An 18,860-nucleotide genomic window follows, 5' to 3' on the forward strand; every position below is an offset into this window, starting at 1 on the left:
TACTTCTATTAAAAAATCTTAATCCTTCCTGTACTTTTTAGCCGCTGAATACTACAGCGGAAATTCTTTTCTTTTTGAAACACAGAGCTCTCTGCTGACATCACGAGCACAGTGCTCTCTGCTGACATCTCTGTCCATCTTAGGAACTGTCCAGAACAGCATATGTTTGCTATGTTTTTTTTTTTTTTTTTTGCTACTCTGGACAGTTCCTAAAATGGACAGAGATGTCAGCAGACAGCTCTGTGTTTCAAACGGCAAAGAATTTCCACTGTAGTATTCAGCAGCTAATAAGTACTGGAAGGATTAAGATTTTTTAATAGAAGTGATTTACAAATCTGTTTAACTTTCTGGCACCAGTTGATTTAAAAAAAAAAAAAATGTTATAGACAGCGCACATTTGTTCTGGGTGAGAGCTGTCATAGCCTCTGTATAAATCATTCTCTTTCCTTGTTTTTATGCTATTTCCCTGGACTCGCTCTTATGTAAGTATCCTTGTGTTTCTCAAGATGCATGTTTACATAGAATTGTTCTCTATATATATATACATATATCCCAATAGCAGTGCATGGCATTGGAATAGTAAATCTCACATTATCTCCTATAGCAGGCTCTGGGGAAATAGCAGCATGCGTTCTAGATTATTGCAGGTTTAGCAGAGGCATTGATGTCACCGTATATTTGGTGCCATAAACATCTACTGTTTATGAGGGCTGGATGCAGATTAAATGAATCTGGGGGAAACCAGGACAACAGCAGGGCAGGAAAATGTCTGTCAGAGTCAAAGTTTGGCCAGGATTTCACTCTTTAGTACTGTTCCCAATAAGGTGCATGGTTGACAGACATATCCTGTCCCACAATTGGCCCTGGATCTTCCTCCGTTCAGAGGAAACAGCTGCACTGGGGTTTCTTTACTTTCCCATAGTGTGATAGCAGGGTGTGATGAGGGCAGATGTTGTTACCCTAGGGGCAGATGGCATTAACCCCTTGTATTCGTGACGCCAGGGCGTGGTTTAGCCTAAAACCACCCGAATGTATACCACTGGATCCTGGGCTGGGCACGGGGGCAATAAAGACTCTGACGCCAAGTTACGGACAACAGTAGCTTTACTGAGGGTAGACAGTTGGTAAAGTCTATACAGTTCAGCCAGGGCCCAAGGAGGCGACCAGTGACGCAGAGACCTTAAGGGCTTGCTAGGACTTGTAATAGTACTGGACAATTAAATGCAGACCACGCTGACTTGACAGATGACAGGGATTGACTTGACTCATAAAGCTGTGACTTTAGCTTACGTGAATTGATGGTGGCTGCAGGACTGGACTTTGAGGCCTCCAACACTCTGGACACACACACTAGACATGACTGCACTGGACCTCAGCAGGGAGCAAGAGAGAGAAGCTCCACCCAGGGCTTATATGGGGGAGACTAGCAGGGAGCCCATAGGTCACTCTTGGGATCACCTGGTCACTGATACCTCCTGGGTAACAATCACATAACATATCACACGGTATAACTCTTAAAGATACAACACATTATAATACAATACACTGCAGAACATATGTACAGGGGGGAAACAGGTGCAAGGGGCCCTGGGGACACTGAAGGAGGCTGCCTGACAGGACAGCAAGGATATGGGGCAACATCTCCCGTACTGGGCCACCACAATAGGAAATAATAAAAGTATTTTAGAAATAGTTAACTAGATCAGGTCCCGTGCAGTATGTAGTCAACACAGTTATAAAATATGGTTTTGGTAGTGCACCTGCTAAAGGCAGAGGGTGCAATGCCTGGACTTTTCTATGCAGTTAAACTCATGTGCAGAGCACACTACAGGTTTATATAACTCTCCATGAGTTCAATGAAGACTCTTAATAAATACATACTGAGCATCACCTGGTGGTGGCTAAAAGCTTCTGGGGTTTTATCATTGAAAAAGTCACTAAACTTTACATAAGTCATTAAATCATTAGTACAAGCAAAAAGAAGTAAGTTTGTCAAATATCTTATAGGAGAAAAATGCCTTGTTTGCCAAATAGGAGCCTCATTTTCTCCTTCTTATCCTAGTTCATCTCTTATTCAAACTGTTAAATCCATCTTAAGACAGATGAGCTCACTAAAGTATCATAGAAGACTATAGGAAGGGTAGGGGAGTAGAGGAGGGAGCTGAAGAGTGAGACAGAGTTAGAAAGAGACACAGAGAAGTTGCGGAAAACTCTAGTAAGTGTAATTTCACACCCCAGTGTTAGATTTACAGCTTACACTGCTTAGTACTGTTTTATAATGTCTTCCATGCTGCTGCTGCCTTTAAGAATGTTTTATAGAGATATTGGGATCAGGATGCTCTCTTCTGTATGTGCAGTGTAAAGAAGATGTCATAGAGGCTAGTATACACCCAAAAGCTCAGTGACAACTGAAAATTAGAGACAAAAACTGGTGAAATATATGTTATATATTGGCCAGATATGGTACTGCCCCTTATGTTCACAAATTACTACTTATCCTGGAAAGGGGTCTAAACAAACACGAATGCATTATTTTTATTATTCTTTTAACAGAAGCAGAGGATTTAGAACTCTTTGTCTAGCAATAAGGAGCCTGAGGGAGGCTGTGGCACCAGCTGGAAGCAGCGGGATTAGTTGTAGGTTTAGGGGGAACCACAGGACCCTATTCTGATTATGTGTTGGGGTCCAGCAATAGCAAAGCCCTTGAGGTCCAACAGCTGTGAACCTCATGTGAAAAGCATAGTAGTTAAAAGTGAGTTTTCCAGGTGTGAAGAATTGAGTTATACGTCTACTCCAATAAAATGGAGCCTACTGTAAATGTCTTTTCTCTTACATTGACATAATTTTCCTTTAAGATGCAGTTTCTGGCTTAATATGCCTTGGAGATTGGTCTAGGTACTGTAAAGCCTGCCCTGTAGGATAACAAATGGCGTCCTCTTCCTCTGCACTTATTATTTAGATGTTTGATTTGCTGCTCCTGTCATTCGCCTTTCCAAGCAATTATTTTTCCCAGTAAAAATGCCATCTCATTGTCAGAAGCCGAGCCCCACCAAGACCGGGCAGTTTCTCATGGCGGAATTGCTAAGCTGTTAACTCTTCTGTTGCAGATACGAACACTGGATGAGCAGGACTGGGAGCGGGCACAGCAAGCCAATGTGCTGGCCAACGTGGCACAGGCATTTGAAGGTGACTTGGACGGCTCAGATGAAGACGATAGAGAAACCATATTCAGCTCAGCGGACCTGCTGTCTCCTAGCGGCCAGACAGATGTGCAGACACTGGCTATCATGTTACAGGAGCAGCTAGAAGCCATCAACAAAGAGATCAAGTAAGCCGGGCTGTGCTAGTGAGCGTTCTGCAATGTGTTTCCTCAGCCCTCTGTACTTTCCTGCTGACTCTGCTGACTCTCTGCAGGTTAATACAGGAGGAGAAGGAAACCACCGAGCTGCGAGCTGAGGAGATAGAGAGCCGGGTCACCAGTGGTACTCTCGATGGATCTCTTGGACGTTATCGCTCAGCCAGTTCCATCCCAACATCAGTCACCACTTCTACACTGGCCAGTCCTTCACCACCCAGTAGTGGGCACTCCACACCACGCATCACCCCTCACAGCCCTGCCAGGGAGGGAGAGAAATTTGTAAGTTATTGGTTGTGTAAATACTTCATCTGGTTTCATCCAATGTCATTGACCCCCTCACTGCCACCATTCCCATTCAGCAGCCTGTGCATGTGCATGTCATGGTCTTCATGTACATCTGGCCATTTTGAAACCTTCAACACATAGCAACTGGTTTTTAGTATAAAGTAGACACTCAGAGGCATAACTTAAGGATTCTGGGCTCCACTGCAAAATCTGTAACGGGGGCCCCCAACAAAAAAATCTTCATTTAAAGGACGAGAGACTTTATGGGCCCACTCAGCACACTTTGCACCCCCTATAGTTACGCCTCTTAGGACATTTGAAGGTCATTATTTGCCCATTACATTTGCATTGTAATACAAATCTATATTTACTGATGTGCAGGATCTATGTATATGACTTTGCTCTGTGCAATGACCCATGTTACCTAAAATAACTGCAAGTAGGCACAATATGGGTTTAGGGTAATTCCATCTAAATATTTAACCACATGGCATGTCAGTAGAGAGTTCAAGATTCATAGTGTCTCCACAGCTAAAAGGGCACAGTGCACATGATGAATACCATTGGAGTATAGGCACACTTAAAGGGGGTATTCCGGCCAAAGACATCTTATCCTCTATCCAAAGGTCCCAGCGGCGGGAAACTGGCGTCACACCACGTCCCCACTTGACATCATGCCACGCCCCCTCAATTCATGTCTATGGGAGGGGGCGTGACTGCTGTCACGCCCCCTCCCATAGACATGAATGGAGGGGGTGTGGTGTGGCATGACGTCGTGTCTCCAGTCCCGGAAACACAGAGTAAAATATTTTTTTTACATTTCATTTAATAAATTTTATTTCTATAGAATCATGTCCCTAAAGAAGACAGCAGAGATGACAAGTCCTTGATGCAATGTGAGACAACCCCTCCCTTGACCCCTCGTGCTGTGCGACTGGAAAGAATGACCCAAGCACTTGCGCTACAAACAAGCTCCATGGAAGATGGAAGGGAATCAAGAGGAAGGTAAGGTGCAGTAGCGTACAGTATAGCAATATTTCCCCACCCTGGGGTTGTCCAACTATTCTATGCCCTTACAGATGATAGCTGCACGATGGGATATGAAGTTTTGCAGCAGTTGTAATGCTACAGGCTGGGGAACACTGCTGCATAGCCAGGGCCGTCTTTAACATGGGGCAAAAGGGGCAGCTGCCCTGGGCCTTGTCATTCCTGGGGGCCCAAAGCAGCTAGCCCTTTAGCCCCATGCTAAAGCACTGTCTAACCTTATGTGGGGAAACTATGCTGTCTACCTAATGTGGGGGAACTATGCTGTCTACCTAATGTGGGGGAACTATGCTGTCTACCTAATGTGGGGGAACTATGCTGTCTACCTAATGTGGGGGAATGATGCTGTCTACCTAATGTAGGGGAACTATGCTGTCTACCTAATGTAAGGGAACTATGCTGTCTACCTAATGTGGGGGAACTATGCTGTCTACCTAATGTGGGGAACTATGCTGTCTACCTAATGTGGGGGAACTATGCTGTCTACCTAATGTAGGGGAACTATGCTGTCTACCTAATGTAAGGGAACTATGCTGTCTACCTAATGTGGGGGAACTATGCTGTCTACCTAATGTGGGGGAACTATGCTGTCTACCTAATGTGGGGGAACACTGCTGCATACCTAATGTGAGGAAACTATTCTTTTATGTTGTTTTTTTTAAATATGTTTATATGTTTTTGTCGGGGGAAGGTGGGGTTGAGGTATTGAGATTGACTGTGCGATTGTGTGTGTGTGCGTGGGGAGCCCCAAAAATTTGCTTGCCAAGGGTCCAATCAAAATTAAAGATTGCCCCGTGCATAGCATACCCTACTTTTAGAATCACTTATAGGAAGGACTTGAGATAACTGACCAATACAGATAGATTGCTGCCCCCATGATCACAGCTAACACACATTTGTGAATTATTTAATAGTTCCTAATACATGCAGCTGGGTCTCAGCGTGTGGGAAGACAAGACATTTTAGCTTAGATCCATTATGGTGGATACATTTGAGCAAGTTCTGTGCCCACATCTGTATTCTGCTGATATTCAATGGTGTCCTGGTCAATGCCTTATTCATATAAGGCTGTACTGGTACAATCTAAATCTGGAGTCTCCGGCTTGTGATTCTCCGTGCGTGGCAAAACTACATCTCCCGGCATGCTCTGGCAGCTTACAACTTTTGTAGTACATGTGTAGCTTTGTATTGCTATAATTGTGTGATCCAGCGATCATTTATGCAGCCCTTTCCGTCTAATATGACCCAAACTCCTATAAAAGTGAATGTGCATTACGCAAATGGCATAGAATAGTGAGTTCCACCTTATTGTTTGTCACCCAGCTTTCTTGTAGAATAGAATTTGTTACCCTAATTTTTGATGTAGACAGTAGCAGTAGTTCCCTTTTTGCCCTCCTTCTATTGTTGGCTAAAAGGTGCGTTCATGGTTCAGTGGAGGGATAAAATGGGCTTATTGAGCAGGGGGCCTGAAGCCACTGTACGACCCTCTCTTCTCATAGTCATCCTCCTTGTATGTATAATGGGGACCTCTCAAGCAGAAGTAAATCTGTTTGTACATTTTGCTAAAGTCATTATCATGGTTACTCGGTCACGGAGCCTCTTTAAAGCGCAGTCTGTGTTTTCCTTCAGGAAATATCCTTTGAAATTTTAAGTTCTTAAAGGGGTATTCCAGGCAAAAACTTTTTTATATATATATCAACTGGCTCCAGAAAGTTAAACAGATTTGTAAATTACTTCTATTAAAAAAATCTTAATCCTTTCAGTACTTATGAGCTTCTGAAGTTAAGGTTGTTCTTTTCTGTCTAAGTGCTCTCTGATGACATGTGTCTCAGGAACCGCCCAGTTTAGAAGAGGTTTGCTATGGGGATTTGCTTCTAAACTGGGCGTTTCCCGAGACACGTGTCATCAGAGAGGACTTAGACAGAAAAGAACAACCTTAACTTCAGAAGCTCATAAGTACTGAAAAGGATGAAGATTTTTTAATAGAAGTAATTTACAAATCTGTTTAACTTTCTGGAGCCAGTTGATATATATAAAAAAGTTTTTGCCTGGAATACCCCTTTAACTTTCTTCTACCAGACCAAGATTGGGAATCATATTGAGAATCATCTTTTCCTCTCCACATATTGTTCCTTACTGTTAGCTGTACCTGTTATCAGAATGGTCCTTTTTCTAGAAGATGACGTCCTTCTTATAGTTATGGTTGGAGTCTTAAAGGTATAATCCAGCTTTATACATCTTATCCCCTATGTATGATCGCAGGGGTCCCGCCGCTGGGGACCCCCGCGATCTTGGTGCAGCCCTTGGCATTCTGTGCCAGGTGCTGCCTCTGAGACGGGGATGTGACGGCACACCCCCTAGTGACATCACGCCACGCCCCCTCCATTCATGTATATGGGAGGGGGCGTGACAACGTCACGCCCCCCCCCGTATACATGAATGGAGGGGGCATGGTGTGATGTCACTAGGGGCGTGGTCATAATGCCGGGGGCTGCACCGAGATCAAGGGGGTCCCCATCGGTGGGATCCCTGTGATCATACATCGTATCCTCTGTCCTATGGATAGGGGAAAAGATGTATAAAGCCGGAATACCCCTTTAAACATTGGAGAGAAATACTGGAGAGATAAAATGACACCACAATGTAGAAACTACTGGTTCACATATGCCCAGGGATCCCGTGCCACCTGGAGTACTGTAAATGTTTGATTCAACAGGTCAGATCCATTCCACCATGTGTCCCCGTCAGGGCTTCAAAGGCTGAAATGGGATTTGGCCTGGACCTATGGGTACCTGTCAACTTGCTGATTGGAAAAATCCAGTGTGCAACATTTTTTTTTTTTCAATCCAGCACAACCATTCCAAAGGGTCATTTTGGCAAACTGTTATCTTATGTGTGACTAGCTTAAGATATGCAGCGTTTTCTTCTTCTTACAGCCTGGGTGCGGATGGCCTTGGAGGCACCAATAGCACCAGCCAGGACTCTCTGCATAAAGCTGCAAAGAAGAAGAGCATCAAGTCCTCAATTGGGCGTTTGTTTGGCAAAAAGGAGAAGGGACGTATGGGACAGATGGGACGGGATTCCTCATCTCTTGGTAAGAACATGAATTTCAGTGTCTTATAGGGGCAAAGTTTAGTGACTTCACGCTGGGCTTCACTACAGTCATTCAACATGACATGGGCTTTGTGGTCTCTTTCATTGTGTCCAGTCAACACTGATGTCAGCCAAATGGTCTTCAGAGAGTTTGTTCTTTTTAAGCTGTGAGATCTGTCTGACACACTTAGGGTACGTTCACACGAGCAGATCTCCAGTGCGTATTATGCTGCAGATCCGCCACTGAAGGACCGCTGTATGCTGCCTTTACAGGTGCCTGAATTACCGCTACGAGCAGACACACATCGCCGCGCGCATGCGCAGTATGCGCCCTTGTGCGGTAACTTGCACATCGCAGCAGTGTGTCTGCTCGTAGCGGCGTATTGCCGCTCCGAGTAGGCACATCTAAAGGCACCCTGTAGGGGTCCTTCAGTGGCGGATCTGCAGCGTAAAATACGCTGTGGATCCGCTCATCTGAACGTACCCTTAGACAGTCCTTCGCTTCTTGCACACACTAGCCACTTAATAATTCTCCCCAGAGGTCTGAGCAGGAGATTATAAAGGGTACCAGGTATGGGTACCAGGTAGGGATCGACCGATATCGATTTTTTAGGACCAATACCGATACCGATAATCTGTTACCTTTCAGGCCGATAGCCGATAACTTATACCGAAGTTATCGACTATTTCAACCCCCCCCGGCGGGGCAGAAGCCGTTGCAGATCTAAAGCGGGCGTTTGATTTAAAGCGGGCGCTTTAAATCAATGAACTGCAGCGGCTTTTGCGGTGCCAGAGACCGCTGCCGCCACCCGCTACTCTCCCCCTGCCTGTCCTGAGTCTAACCACCACAGTTGCCCCATTGCCTCCCCCCCCATCCTCTGCCCACATACCGCCGCCTCTGCCCCATTGCCTCCCCCCCATCCTCTGGCCACATGCCGCTGCCCCATCGCCTCCCCCCTATCCTCTGCCCACATACCGCCGCTGCCCCATCGCCTCCCCCCCATCCTCTGCCCACATGCCGCCACTGCCCCATCTCTTCCCCCCCATCCTCTGCCGACATAACGCCACTGCCCCATTGCCTCCCCCCTTCCCCGGTGTTATAATTACCTGTTCCCTGGGGTCCGCGATCCTTATGGCTCCGGCGTCCTGCGCTGTCACTGTGCGTACTGACGGTGACGTCGCGTTGGGGACGTCACTCGTCATTACGCAGCGCAGCGCACAGCAATAGGGCAGGAGCCAGAAGGATTGCGGACCCCCGGGACCAGGTAATTATAACACCGAGGATGGGGGGGAGGCAATGGGGCAGCGGCGGCGGTATGTGGGCAGAGGATGGGGGGAGGCAGTGGGGCAGTGGCGGCGATGGTCGTGGTGGGGTGGGGGGTGTATCATTATCGGCATATCAGCAAGGTAATTGCCGATACCGATAATGTCCAAAATCGCGATTATTGGCCGATAATATCGGCCAAACCGATTATTGGTCGATCCCTAGTACCAGGGCCCTACATTTCTCTTCCTGTCATGCTTTATCATGATTGACCAGCGTTTGGCTTCATTTTCTCACAACAGTGAGAAGAAAGCAAAAAGGAGGGGCGCTGTCTCGTGTGGAATAGGAAAGCAGATGGATGACAAAGCACCCACTGCACCCAAAGTGATGTGATGGCCCGCTGGGGTGGTCAGCAATGACAGCACCTCACTTGGGTAGGGTGCGGGGTGGAAAGCAGTGAGGGCAGTTGTGCAGCTCGAATTCCCCTATCCGTATCCGCAAGGGTACGGAAACAATATAGGCAGGAGGAAAAACAAACACAAAAGGGGGTTGGAACGAGCGCTACTGCTGTTGAGGAAAGAAATCAGGACGCCACGGTAGCACAGGACAGTTTATTGAAGTTCAAGTAAAAGGACAACGCGTTTTGGCACTAGCAGGTGCCTTCCTCAGGTCCACAAAACAATTAAAGCATCGCGTCCTGTAGCCTGTATAGTGCTAGGATAGCATGCCACCCAGCAAAAGAGTGGATGGCAATCTAATGGGAGACCACAAAAAAGTTCTTGAGGTTACAAACCTTCGGCATATAAAATCCGCAGTTCTAGACGTTTCTAGACATGCTTTCCCTATCTGTTGCAGTTTCTGCTATGGATATCATTTATTGCATTACAGTAGGTGCAGTCAAAAGCTAAATCCACAGCAACATCCACATTTAACGTGTGGGTTTCGCTTCATCAGTATTTTTTTATTAGGGCCTAAGGCGGAACTAATTCAATAACTAGTTGTGGCTGCTATTGCTGTTATGAGGGACTTCAATAGAGATAACCGGCTCACACGGCGCGGATCGACCAGGACACGATGTGGAGGATAAAAGTGGACTTTAATAACCAAGATGCAACGCGCTTCGCTGCGCATGCGCAGCGAAACGCGTTGCATCTTGGTTATTAAATTCCACTTTTATCCTCCACATCGTGTACTGGTCGATCAGCGCCGTTTGAGCCAGTTATCTCTATTGAAGTCCATCCTTTCCAATTTTCTTGCCATTATTCACCGGTGGGCAGCAGACGACCTACCAGCTTTTGTGCTTTTATCATTGTTGTGTATGAATCTACACAACCACCCAGGGTGAGCAGTTATCTTTTCTTTCCCTCACACCTGGTATCATCATTATTACCCTATGGTGCACTTGTTCTTTTATTTCTATCGCTGTTAAAAGGGTACTCCGGTAGAAAACTTTTATTTTTAATTTTTTTTATCAACTGGTGCCAGTAAGTTAAACAGATTTGTAAATTACTTCTATTAAAAAATCTAAATCCTTCCAGTACTTATTAGCTGCTGAATACTACAGAGGAGATTCTTTTCTTTTTGGAACACAGTGCTCTCTGCTGACATCATGACCACAGTTCTCTCTGCTAAAATCAGCAGAGGTGTCAGCAGAGAGCACTGTGCTCGTGATTCAGCAGAGAGCTCCGTGTTCCAAAAAGAAAAGAATTTCCTCTGTAGTATTCAGCAGCTAATAAGTACTGGAAGGATTAAGATTTTTTAATAGAATTAATATACAAATCTGTTTAACTTACTGGCACCAGTTGATTTAAAAAAAAAAAAAAAAAAAGTTTTCCACCGGAGTACACTTTTAAGAGGGCACTGAGCCAGCCACCTGTGTCTGCCTGTGTTCCACTGGGGATATCCTGACAAACACCCCAAAAAGTTGATCCAATAGGGAAAAAGTTCCTGACTTAAAACACTTCCAACTGTTCTTGGTTGTTAAAGGGGTACTCCGGCACTAAGACATCTTATCCCCTATCCAAAGGATAGGGGATAAGATGCCTGATCGCGGGGGTCCCGCCGCTGGGGACCCCCTTGATCTTGCACGCAGCACCCCGTTAGAATCAGTCCCTGGAGCGTGTTTGCTCAGGGTCTGATTACTGGCGATCATGGGGACGGATCATTGTGATGTCACGGCTCCGCCCCGTTTGACGTCACAATGCAAGCCTACGGGAGGGGGCGTGACAGCTGTCCTTTGGATAGGGGATAAGATGTCTTAGCACCGGAGTACCACTTTAAAGGGGTATTCTTACTTCAGCAAGTTATACCTTATTCACAGGATGGGGAATAGCTTGTGGGGGGGAGGTCCGACCTCCAAGACTCCCACGGATCCCAAGAACTCCTGTAAACTCTGCCCTGAATGAACAGAATGAGCCGCATTCATTCAGAGCTACAACTTTACTGCTTAAGTCAGAATACCCCTTTAAAGTTTGACATTGACATTCATCAACCTTAATTTTTAGGAGAGTTCTGTCTATAGCCATCAGACCGCTAGTCTACTTTTGGTGACCAAAAATATACCAAGTAATAGCTGAGTCCTGCTGTCCACTTGTGTATTATAGTCATTTAGATGTCGTAGACTAGCAGTATGCGTTGTTGCCATCAGTAACGCCGCTCCCCAGTCGCGGATCCGGCTTCAGCTCTGCTGGAATGTCATATGTTTTAGCCTTTGACAAGTTCCACCTGCTGCTTTTGTCCGCTTTACCTGTAGCACTTTTACCACCAATGGCTGCAGACGGCACAGTATGACATGGACACCGACGTAGATGTGTTATATTCAGTACACATACACAGCCCTGGGGTAAAGTTAGATTATATATAATCTTAGGCCGCTAATATAATTTTGTATCAGAATGTTCCATTACAATATACTTACAAATAAGCTTTATTTCCCATCAAAAACTCAATGGCTACTAGGGAAGATTTATGAACATAATTTTCTAGTTCTTGTGCTAAAACTAGAAACAATGCACTAAGCTGTGAACATAGCTAAAAGTAATTGTATTTGGGAGGAAAGTAGTTAAAGGGGTATTCCAGGAAAAAAAAATAGTATTTTATTTTATTTTTTTTTACATCAATTGGCTCTAGAAAGTTAAACAGATTTGTTAATTACTTCCGTTAAAAAATCTTAATCCTTCCAATAGTTATCAGCTGCTGAAGTTGAGTTGTTCTTTTCTGTCTGACAACAGTGCTCTCTGCTGACACCTCTGTCTGTCTCAGGAAACTGTCCGGAGCATTAGGCTAGGTTCAGACTACGGAATCTCTGGGCAGAAAATTTCCGAGTGCGGCCAGCGCTGACTGAATCAGTTGGCGCTAGGACCGCGCGGACACTGCAGTCTCCAATAGACTGCAATGTGTTCCGCGCGGATTTCCGCCTGAAAAAAGAACAACGCCTTTCTTCAGGCGGAAATTTCCAAGCGGATTTTCCGTTCACAAGTTCCGCTTCACAAATTCCGAAGTGTGAATTTGTGAACGGAAACCCATTCACTACACTATATATTTTAGCAAGCGGAATTTCCACCTGCAATTTCAAAGCAGAATTGCAGGCGGAAATTCCGTAGTCTTAACCTAGCCTAAGAGGTTTGCTATGGGGATTTGCTCCTACTTTGGACAGCTCCGAGACAGACAGAGGTGTCAGCAGTGAGCAGTTAGGCTAGGTTCAGACTACGGAATCTCCGGGCAGAAAATTTCCGCCCGGAGATTCTGAGTTCCGCCTGCGCCGACTGAATTAGGCGGCGCTAGGACCGCGCGGACACTGCAGTCTCCTATAGACTGCTATGTGTTCCGCTAGGATTTCCGCCTGAAGAAAGAGCAACCCCTTTCTTCAGGCGGAAATTTTCTAGCGGATTTTTCATCCGGACTTTCCGCTTCACAAATTCCGAAGTGTGAATTTGTGAACGGGAAACCATTCACTACACTATGCATTATAGTAAGCGGAATTTCTGCCGGAAATTCTGTAGTCTGAACCTAGCCTAAGACAGAAAAGAACAAAGAAAGTACTGGAAGGACTAAGATTTTTTAATAGAAGTAATTAACAAATCTGTTTAACTTTATGGAGCCAGTTGATTTATATAAAAAAAAGTTTTTCCATGGAATACCCCTTTAACACGGCAGTGGCTTAAGAAAGAGAAAAATGTCTAGCATTATAGCCAGAGAGAGAGAACGCAAAGCAATTCAATGTGCAAGAACAAATGATGGTTAGAGATTTGCCCTTCTTGCCAGGTATTCTGCTCATCTGATTAGCCACAACTGCTATTATTGTCTTTATTAATAATATATTTTAGGTCCTACTGCTGTCTGCCCTCCGGTGTGTGTTCAGGTCTGTAATAGATTTTCAGATACCCTGGAAAGTAGGGTGTCCTCCCCGACTCAGGGTTCGTACTATGTGGACTTTTGACAGGTGTGGTACCTACTGCCGTTGTCAGTCGGGTGGCCGCAATAGGAAATTACTCAACAGAACAAAAGATCATGTATTGAGAATGAAAGTTTTTTTTATTAGGAACAACATAAACAAAATAAAATGATACAGATAGTGGAACAATCCATTTTGAGTGTTCATCTCTCTTTGTTAAGTTTAGTGTCTAACAAGATGCACCAAATGTATCATACAGGGCTCACACTGCGATAAATTTGGTTTATCTTCTACCTGTCTCATATAGCTTTATGCTGTCTTTTGACATGCTAAGACCGCAGGCTCTTTTTGCATTAATAACATGTCTACTTGATGCTTAAAGGGGTATTCCAGGCAAAACCTGTTTTTTATATATATCAACTGGCTCCGGAAAGTTAAACAGATTTGTAAATTATTTCTATTAAAAAATCTTAATCCTTCCAATAGTTATTAGCTTCTGAAGTTTTCTGTCTAACTGCTCAATGATGATGTCACGTCCCGGGAGCTGTGCATGATGGGAGAATATCCCCATAGGAGCTGCACAGCTCCCGGGACGTGAGTCATCAGAGAGCAGTTAGACAGAAAACAACTCAACTTCAGAAGCTAATAACTATTGGAAGGATTAAGATTTTTTAATAGAAGTAATTTACAAATCTGTTTAACTTTCCGGAGCCAGTTGATATATAACAAAAAAAAGTTTTGGCCTGGAATACCCCTTTAAAATCTCTCCACTCCTTCACATTGCAGCTGGAACACCCTCTGAGGAGACCTCGCCCGCCGATCCTATGGGCTTGTCCAAGCTGGCAGGACCTGTGGACAAAGACCGCAGAAACAAGAAAAAGTAAGTAATCTCTGCCCTTCCTGTAAGAATTCATACTATCTGAGAACTTATACAGGTTAGTATGTAAAGCGCTCATCCAGGGTTAGAAAAACTGAGCTAATTTCTTCAAAAAACAGCCCCACAACTGTGCTCGGGTAGGGTATCGTATTGTAGCTCAATTCCATTGAAGTGAATGGAGCCAAGTTGTAATACCACACACAACCTGAAGACAAGGGTGGTGCTGGTTTTGGAAAAAATAGCTCTGGTTTTACTTTCTTGGATAACCCCTTTTTAAGGGGATGTCCCATGCACACAACCCCCTTTTATATTCCTTACTAGGGCACAAGGATCTTACATTTGTCTATGAACTAGCATGCAGGAGCAGCCCCAGTCGTGGCAGTCTTGAGCCATCGTTGTCTGAAAAAAAAATGTTTTTGCCATTATGCCCAGGCTGTCGCAACTAAAATGATACAACTTAACTTACTGTCCGCCGCTCCCCTGGTGCCGAATCGTTCTCCAGTCCTCCAACCCCGGTCTTCTTCCTGCTTTTGGGGCCCAACAAGTCACACTGCGCTCAACTAATCGCCGGCCACAGTGATGTCCTTCCTTGGCTGGTGATAGGCTGGTGTGACATATTAGTGCAGCCAATGGATATCTAAACACTGTGTGAGGTGTCGGGCATCAAAAGCAGGAAGAAGATCGGGGCTGGAGGACAGGAGAGTAATTCCAGCAGCAGCGGGAGAGACGCAGAAGGTAATGTAAGGTTTATTATTGTACTTGCTGCCGCCCGGGCAAAATGGAAAAATAAAAAAGTTATCCTTTTACAAGGACAGCAGTTTTTGTGTATGACTGTCATGTGATTCAACAGGGAAAATGCCTGGCTTGAAGTGGCAAGCCACAGCAAAATCACCTGCTTACTAAGCCCAGCAGGGGGCATACTCTGGAAGAGGTTGTTTTTAATGACACAAGTGATGAGTTCTCCTAGAATTTGACAGTTTTAGTAACTGCACCTTGCATTGTGCCATTCCTCTGTTATTCCTATTGGAAATGTATAAATATATTGAGGGGTTATCTCAATAGTAAAAGTTAAAAACGTTATACCCTATCCAGACGAAAGGGTATATAACAGTGCTGATCTGTGGGAGGGGTCTGACCATCTGGGACCTCCACCAATCATGTGAACGGAGGTCAGTTGACCCCTGACTGAATATAGTAGCAAAGTGCTTTCTTAGCCACTACTCCTTTCACTCTCCATGGGACTTCTTGAAATTTCAGAGCACCAAACTCTGCCATGTTTGGAAGTTCCATGTGCAGTAAATGGTGCGGTGGCTCTTTGCTGCTCCATTCATATAGGAGGGGATAATTGACCCACATTCTTGTGATTTTTGAATTAGTGTTTCCAAAGCAGGGTGCCTTTAGCTGTTGCAAAAGGCTGTCCGGGCATGATAGAAGTTGTAGTTTTTCAACAGCTGGAGGCACCCTGCTTGGGAGACACTGCTCTCGATAGTGGATAAGTATTGCTATTTCTGTTTGTCAGTAGAAGTGGTCTATGTTATTGGCAGGGGTCAAGTCCTGGGAAAAAAAAGTACAGGAACTCACCCAAGATTTCCACTCAAGGGCTGGTCCTGCAGAACTCCTGCTAATGGGAATGGTGTTCCTGCTGGGAAAAAAGTGCAGTGCACGTTCCTGCAGGACTTGAGCCCTGGTTATTGGATAGGATACTTTGCATATAGAAGAACACTTAGAAGACAGCTTCTAGCAAATGTTCTTACAGAGCCCTATATATAATCAGAGGTGGATTCAACTACATGTTAATGTATTTAAAGGGGTACTCCGGTGATTTTTTTTTTTTTTAAATCAACTGGTGCCAGAACGTTAAACAGATTTGTAAATTACTTAACCTTAATCCTTCCAGTACGTATCAGCTGCTGTATGCTCCAGAGGAAGTTCTTTTCTTTTTCAAATTCTTTTCTGTCTGATCACAGTGCTCTCTGCTGACACCTCTGTCTCAGGAACTGTCCAGAGCAGGTTAGGTTTCCTGTGGGGATTTGCTCCTGCTCTGGACAGTTCCTGAGACAGACAGAGGTGTCAGCAGAGAGCACTGTGGTCCGACAGAAAAGAAATTTAAAAAGAAAATAACTTCCTGTGGAGCATACAGCAGCTGATAAGTACTGGAAGGGTTAAGATTTTTTTTAATAGAAGTAATTTACAAATCTGTATAACGTTCTGGCACCAGTTGATTACATTTTTTTTTTTTACAGGAGTGCCCCTTTAACCCATTAAAGGGGTATTCCAGGAAAAACTGGCTCCAGAAAGTTAAACAGATTTGTAAATTACTTCTATAAAAGAAAATCTTAATCCTTCCAATAATTATCAGCTGCTGAAATTGAGTTGTTCTTTTCTGTCTGGCAACAGTGCTCTCTGCTGACATCTCTGCTTGTCTCGTGAACTGCACAGAGTAGAATAGGTTTGCTATGTGGATTTGTTTCTACTCTGGACAGTTCCTAAGACAGGTGTCATCAGAAAAGAACAACTCAACTTAAGCAGCTCATAAGTACTGAAAGGATTAAGATTTTTTTATAGAAGTAATTTACAAATCTGTTTAACCTTCTGGAGCCAGTTGAGATATATATATATATATATATATATATATATATATAAAAGTTTTTTCCTGGATAACCCCTTTAAGTTGACTGTCACTTCAGTTGGGGATCTGTCTCTTAGTGCAGTGTTTTTTTCCCTTAGTTAACTAGGTCTATGTTCTATTTGTGGCATCGACACATTTGACCAGAAATTCATGCGTTTGGAACAGGTGTAAATTGCGTCAGTGACTCACCGAAATATCATCTTGTTTATACCTGCAGTCACAAATGTGTGTGAAATGTTAAGCAGTTTATGTGCTGAGTTGGATCATCTCAAGCTGTGCCACAATTATGTAAATGTCAGCATCCCGTGGGAAGCTAAGCATGCCTATCCTGCAGATGGGGGGCCCCCACGTTGGGCTACACATTGGCCCAGATTTATCAGTCTTCCTGAACCCAAAACTGTCTAGTTTTGCCCATAACAACCAATCACAGCTCAGCTTTCATAACAAACAATCACAGCTCAGCTTTCATAACAAACAATCACAGCTCAGCTTTCATAACAACCAATCACAGCTCAGCTTTCATAACAACATATCACAGCTCAGCTTTCATAACATCCAGTCACAGCTCAGCTTTCATAACAACCAATCACAGCACAGCTTTCATAACAACATATCACAGCTCAACTTTCATAACATCCAGTCACAGCTCAGCTTTCATAACAACCAATCACAGCACAGCTTTCATAACAAACAATCACAGCTCAGCTTTCATAACAACCAATCACAGCACAGCTTTCATAACAACATATCACAGCTCAACTTTCATAACATCCAGTCACAGCTCAGCTTTCATAACAACCAATCACAGCTCAGCTTTCCTAACATCCAGTCACAGCTCAGCTTTCATAACAACCAATCACAGCTCAGCTTTCATACCCAATCACAGCTTAGCTTTCATAACATCCAGTCACAGCTCAGCTTTCATAACAACATATCACAGCTCAGCTTTCATAACAACCAATCACAGCTTAGCTTTCTTAACAACCAGTCACAGCTCGGCTTTCATAGCAAACAATCACAGCTCAGCTTTCATAACAACCAGTCACAGCTCAGCTTTCATAACAACCAGTCACAGCTCAGCTTTCATAACAACCAATCACAGCTCAGCTTTCATATCCTTGCAAGCTCTGGTAAAGTGAAAGCTGAGCTGTGATTTGTTGTTATAGGCAAAACCAGACCGTTTCGGGTTCAGGCAAATTGATAAGGCTGTGCCATTATTTGGAACTTGTGAAAGTTTGTGGAACACTAGACTGGTAAGGGTGAATGCACACTCCAGAATTTCCAAGCAGAGTCCCATGGCTGTCTATAGGATTCTGCTGCACACTAAAGAGTTTCAGCAGCCCCACTGAAATTCACCCACCAAAAGAATGAACATGTTCATTCTTTTGCAAAATACAGAGCAGAATTTGTTGTCTGTGTACGGGCCGGCAGTGTCCGCATTGCCCCACCACCAGCGGCGCCCTCAGATCACCCACAGTTTATCCAGGCAGAAATTCTGACGTGTGCATGAACCCTTAGGGCAGTGGTCTCCAACCTGCAGACCTCCAGCCGTTGGGAGTTGTAGTTTTGGAACATCTGAAGACCACTGCCTTAGGGTATGTTCACACAGCACAGCAGATTGTCCGTGCGGAATTTCACCAGAATATTCCGCACAGACATTCTGCTGCAGCAGAGTCCCATGAATTTCTATGAGATCTGCTGCACTGTTCTCATGGTGAAATTTCCGTGGCCAATTCTGGCATGCGCAAAAAGAAAATAATTGTCTAGTCCTTTTGGGGATTTCGCTCAGAAATGCATCGCGTTTTTTTTTTTTTTTTTTCAATTCAACAAGTTTTTCCAAAAAAGCAAAACAGGAGAAGAAGGAAACATGAACCTACTCATGTTAGATAACCAGAAACAAAAAACATAGGTCATGGA

General features: G+C 44.4%; 1 protein-coding gene across 5 annotated transcripts in view; it reads left to right on the plus strand.

Annotated features, from left to right (window-relative positions):
* Positions 1–18,860, plus strand: part of PPFIA3 (PTPRF interacting protein alpha 3) — a 160,906-nt gene that overhangs the window by 95,741 nt on the left and 46,305 nt on the right. For 4 of the 5 annotated variants that reach the window (XM_056544649.1, XM_056544654.1, XM_056544651.1 and 1 more), the window contains exons 15-19: positions 3,108–3,328; positions 3,415–3,637; positions 4,491–4,648; positions 7,624–7,781; positions 14,224–14,317. In XM_056544649.1, coding sequence (XP_056400624.1) covers positions 3,108–3,328; positions 3,415–3,637; positions 4,491–4,648; positions 7,624–7,781; positions 14,224–14,317 — 854 coding nt within the window. The remainder of the gene's footprint in view (positions 1–3,107; positions 3,329–3,414; positions 3,638–4,490; positions 4,649–7,623; positions 7,782–14,223; positions 14,318–18,860) is intronic. The other variant, XM_056544652.1, reaches the window with a different exon arrangement.

The sequence above is a fragment of the Hyla sarda genome, chromosome 10, assembly GCF_029499605.1.
Source record: "Hyla sarda isolate aHylSar1 chromosome 10, aHylSar1.hap1, whole genome shotgun sequence".
NCBI classification, from domain to species: Eukaryota; Metazoa; Chordata; class Amphibia; order Anura; family Hylidae; genus Hyla; species Hyla sarda.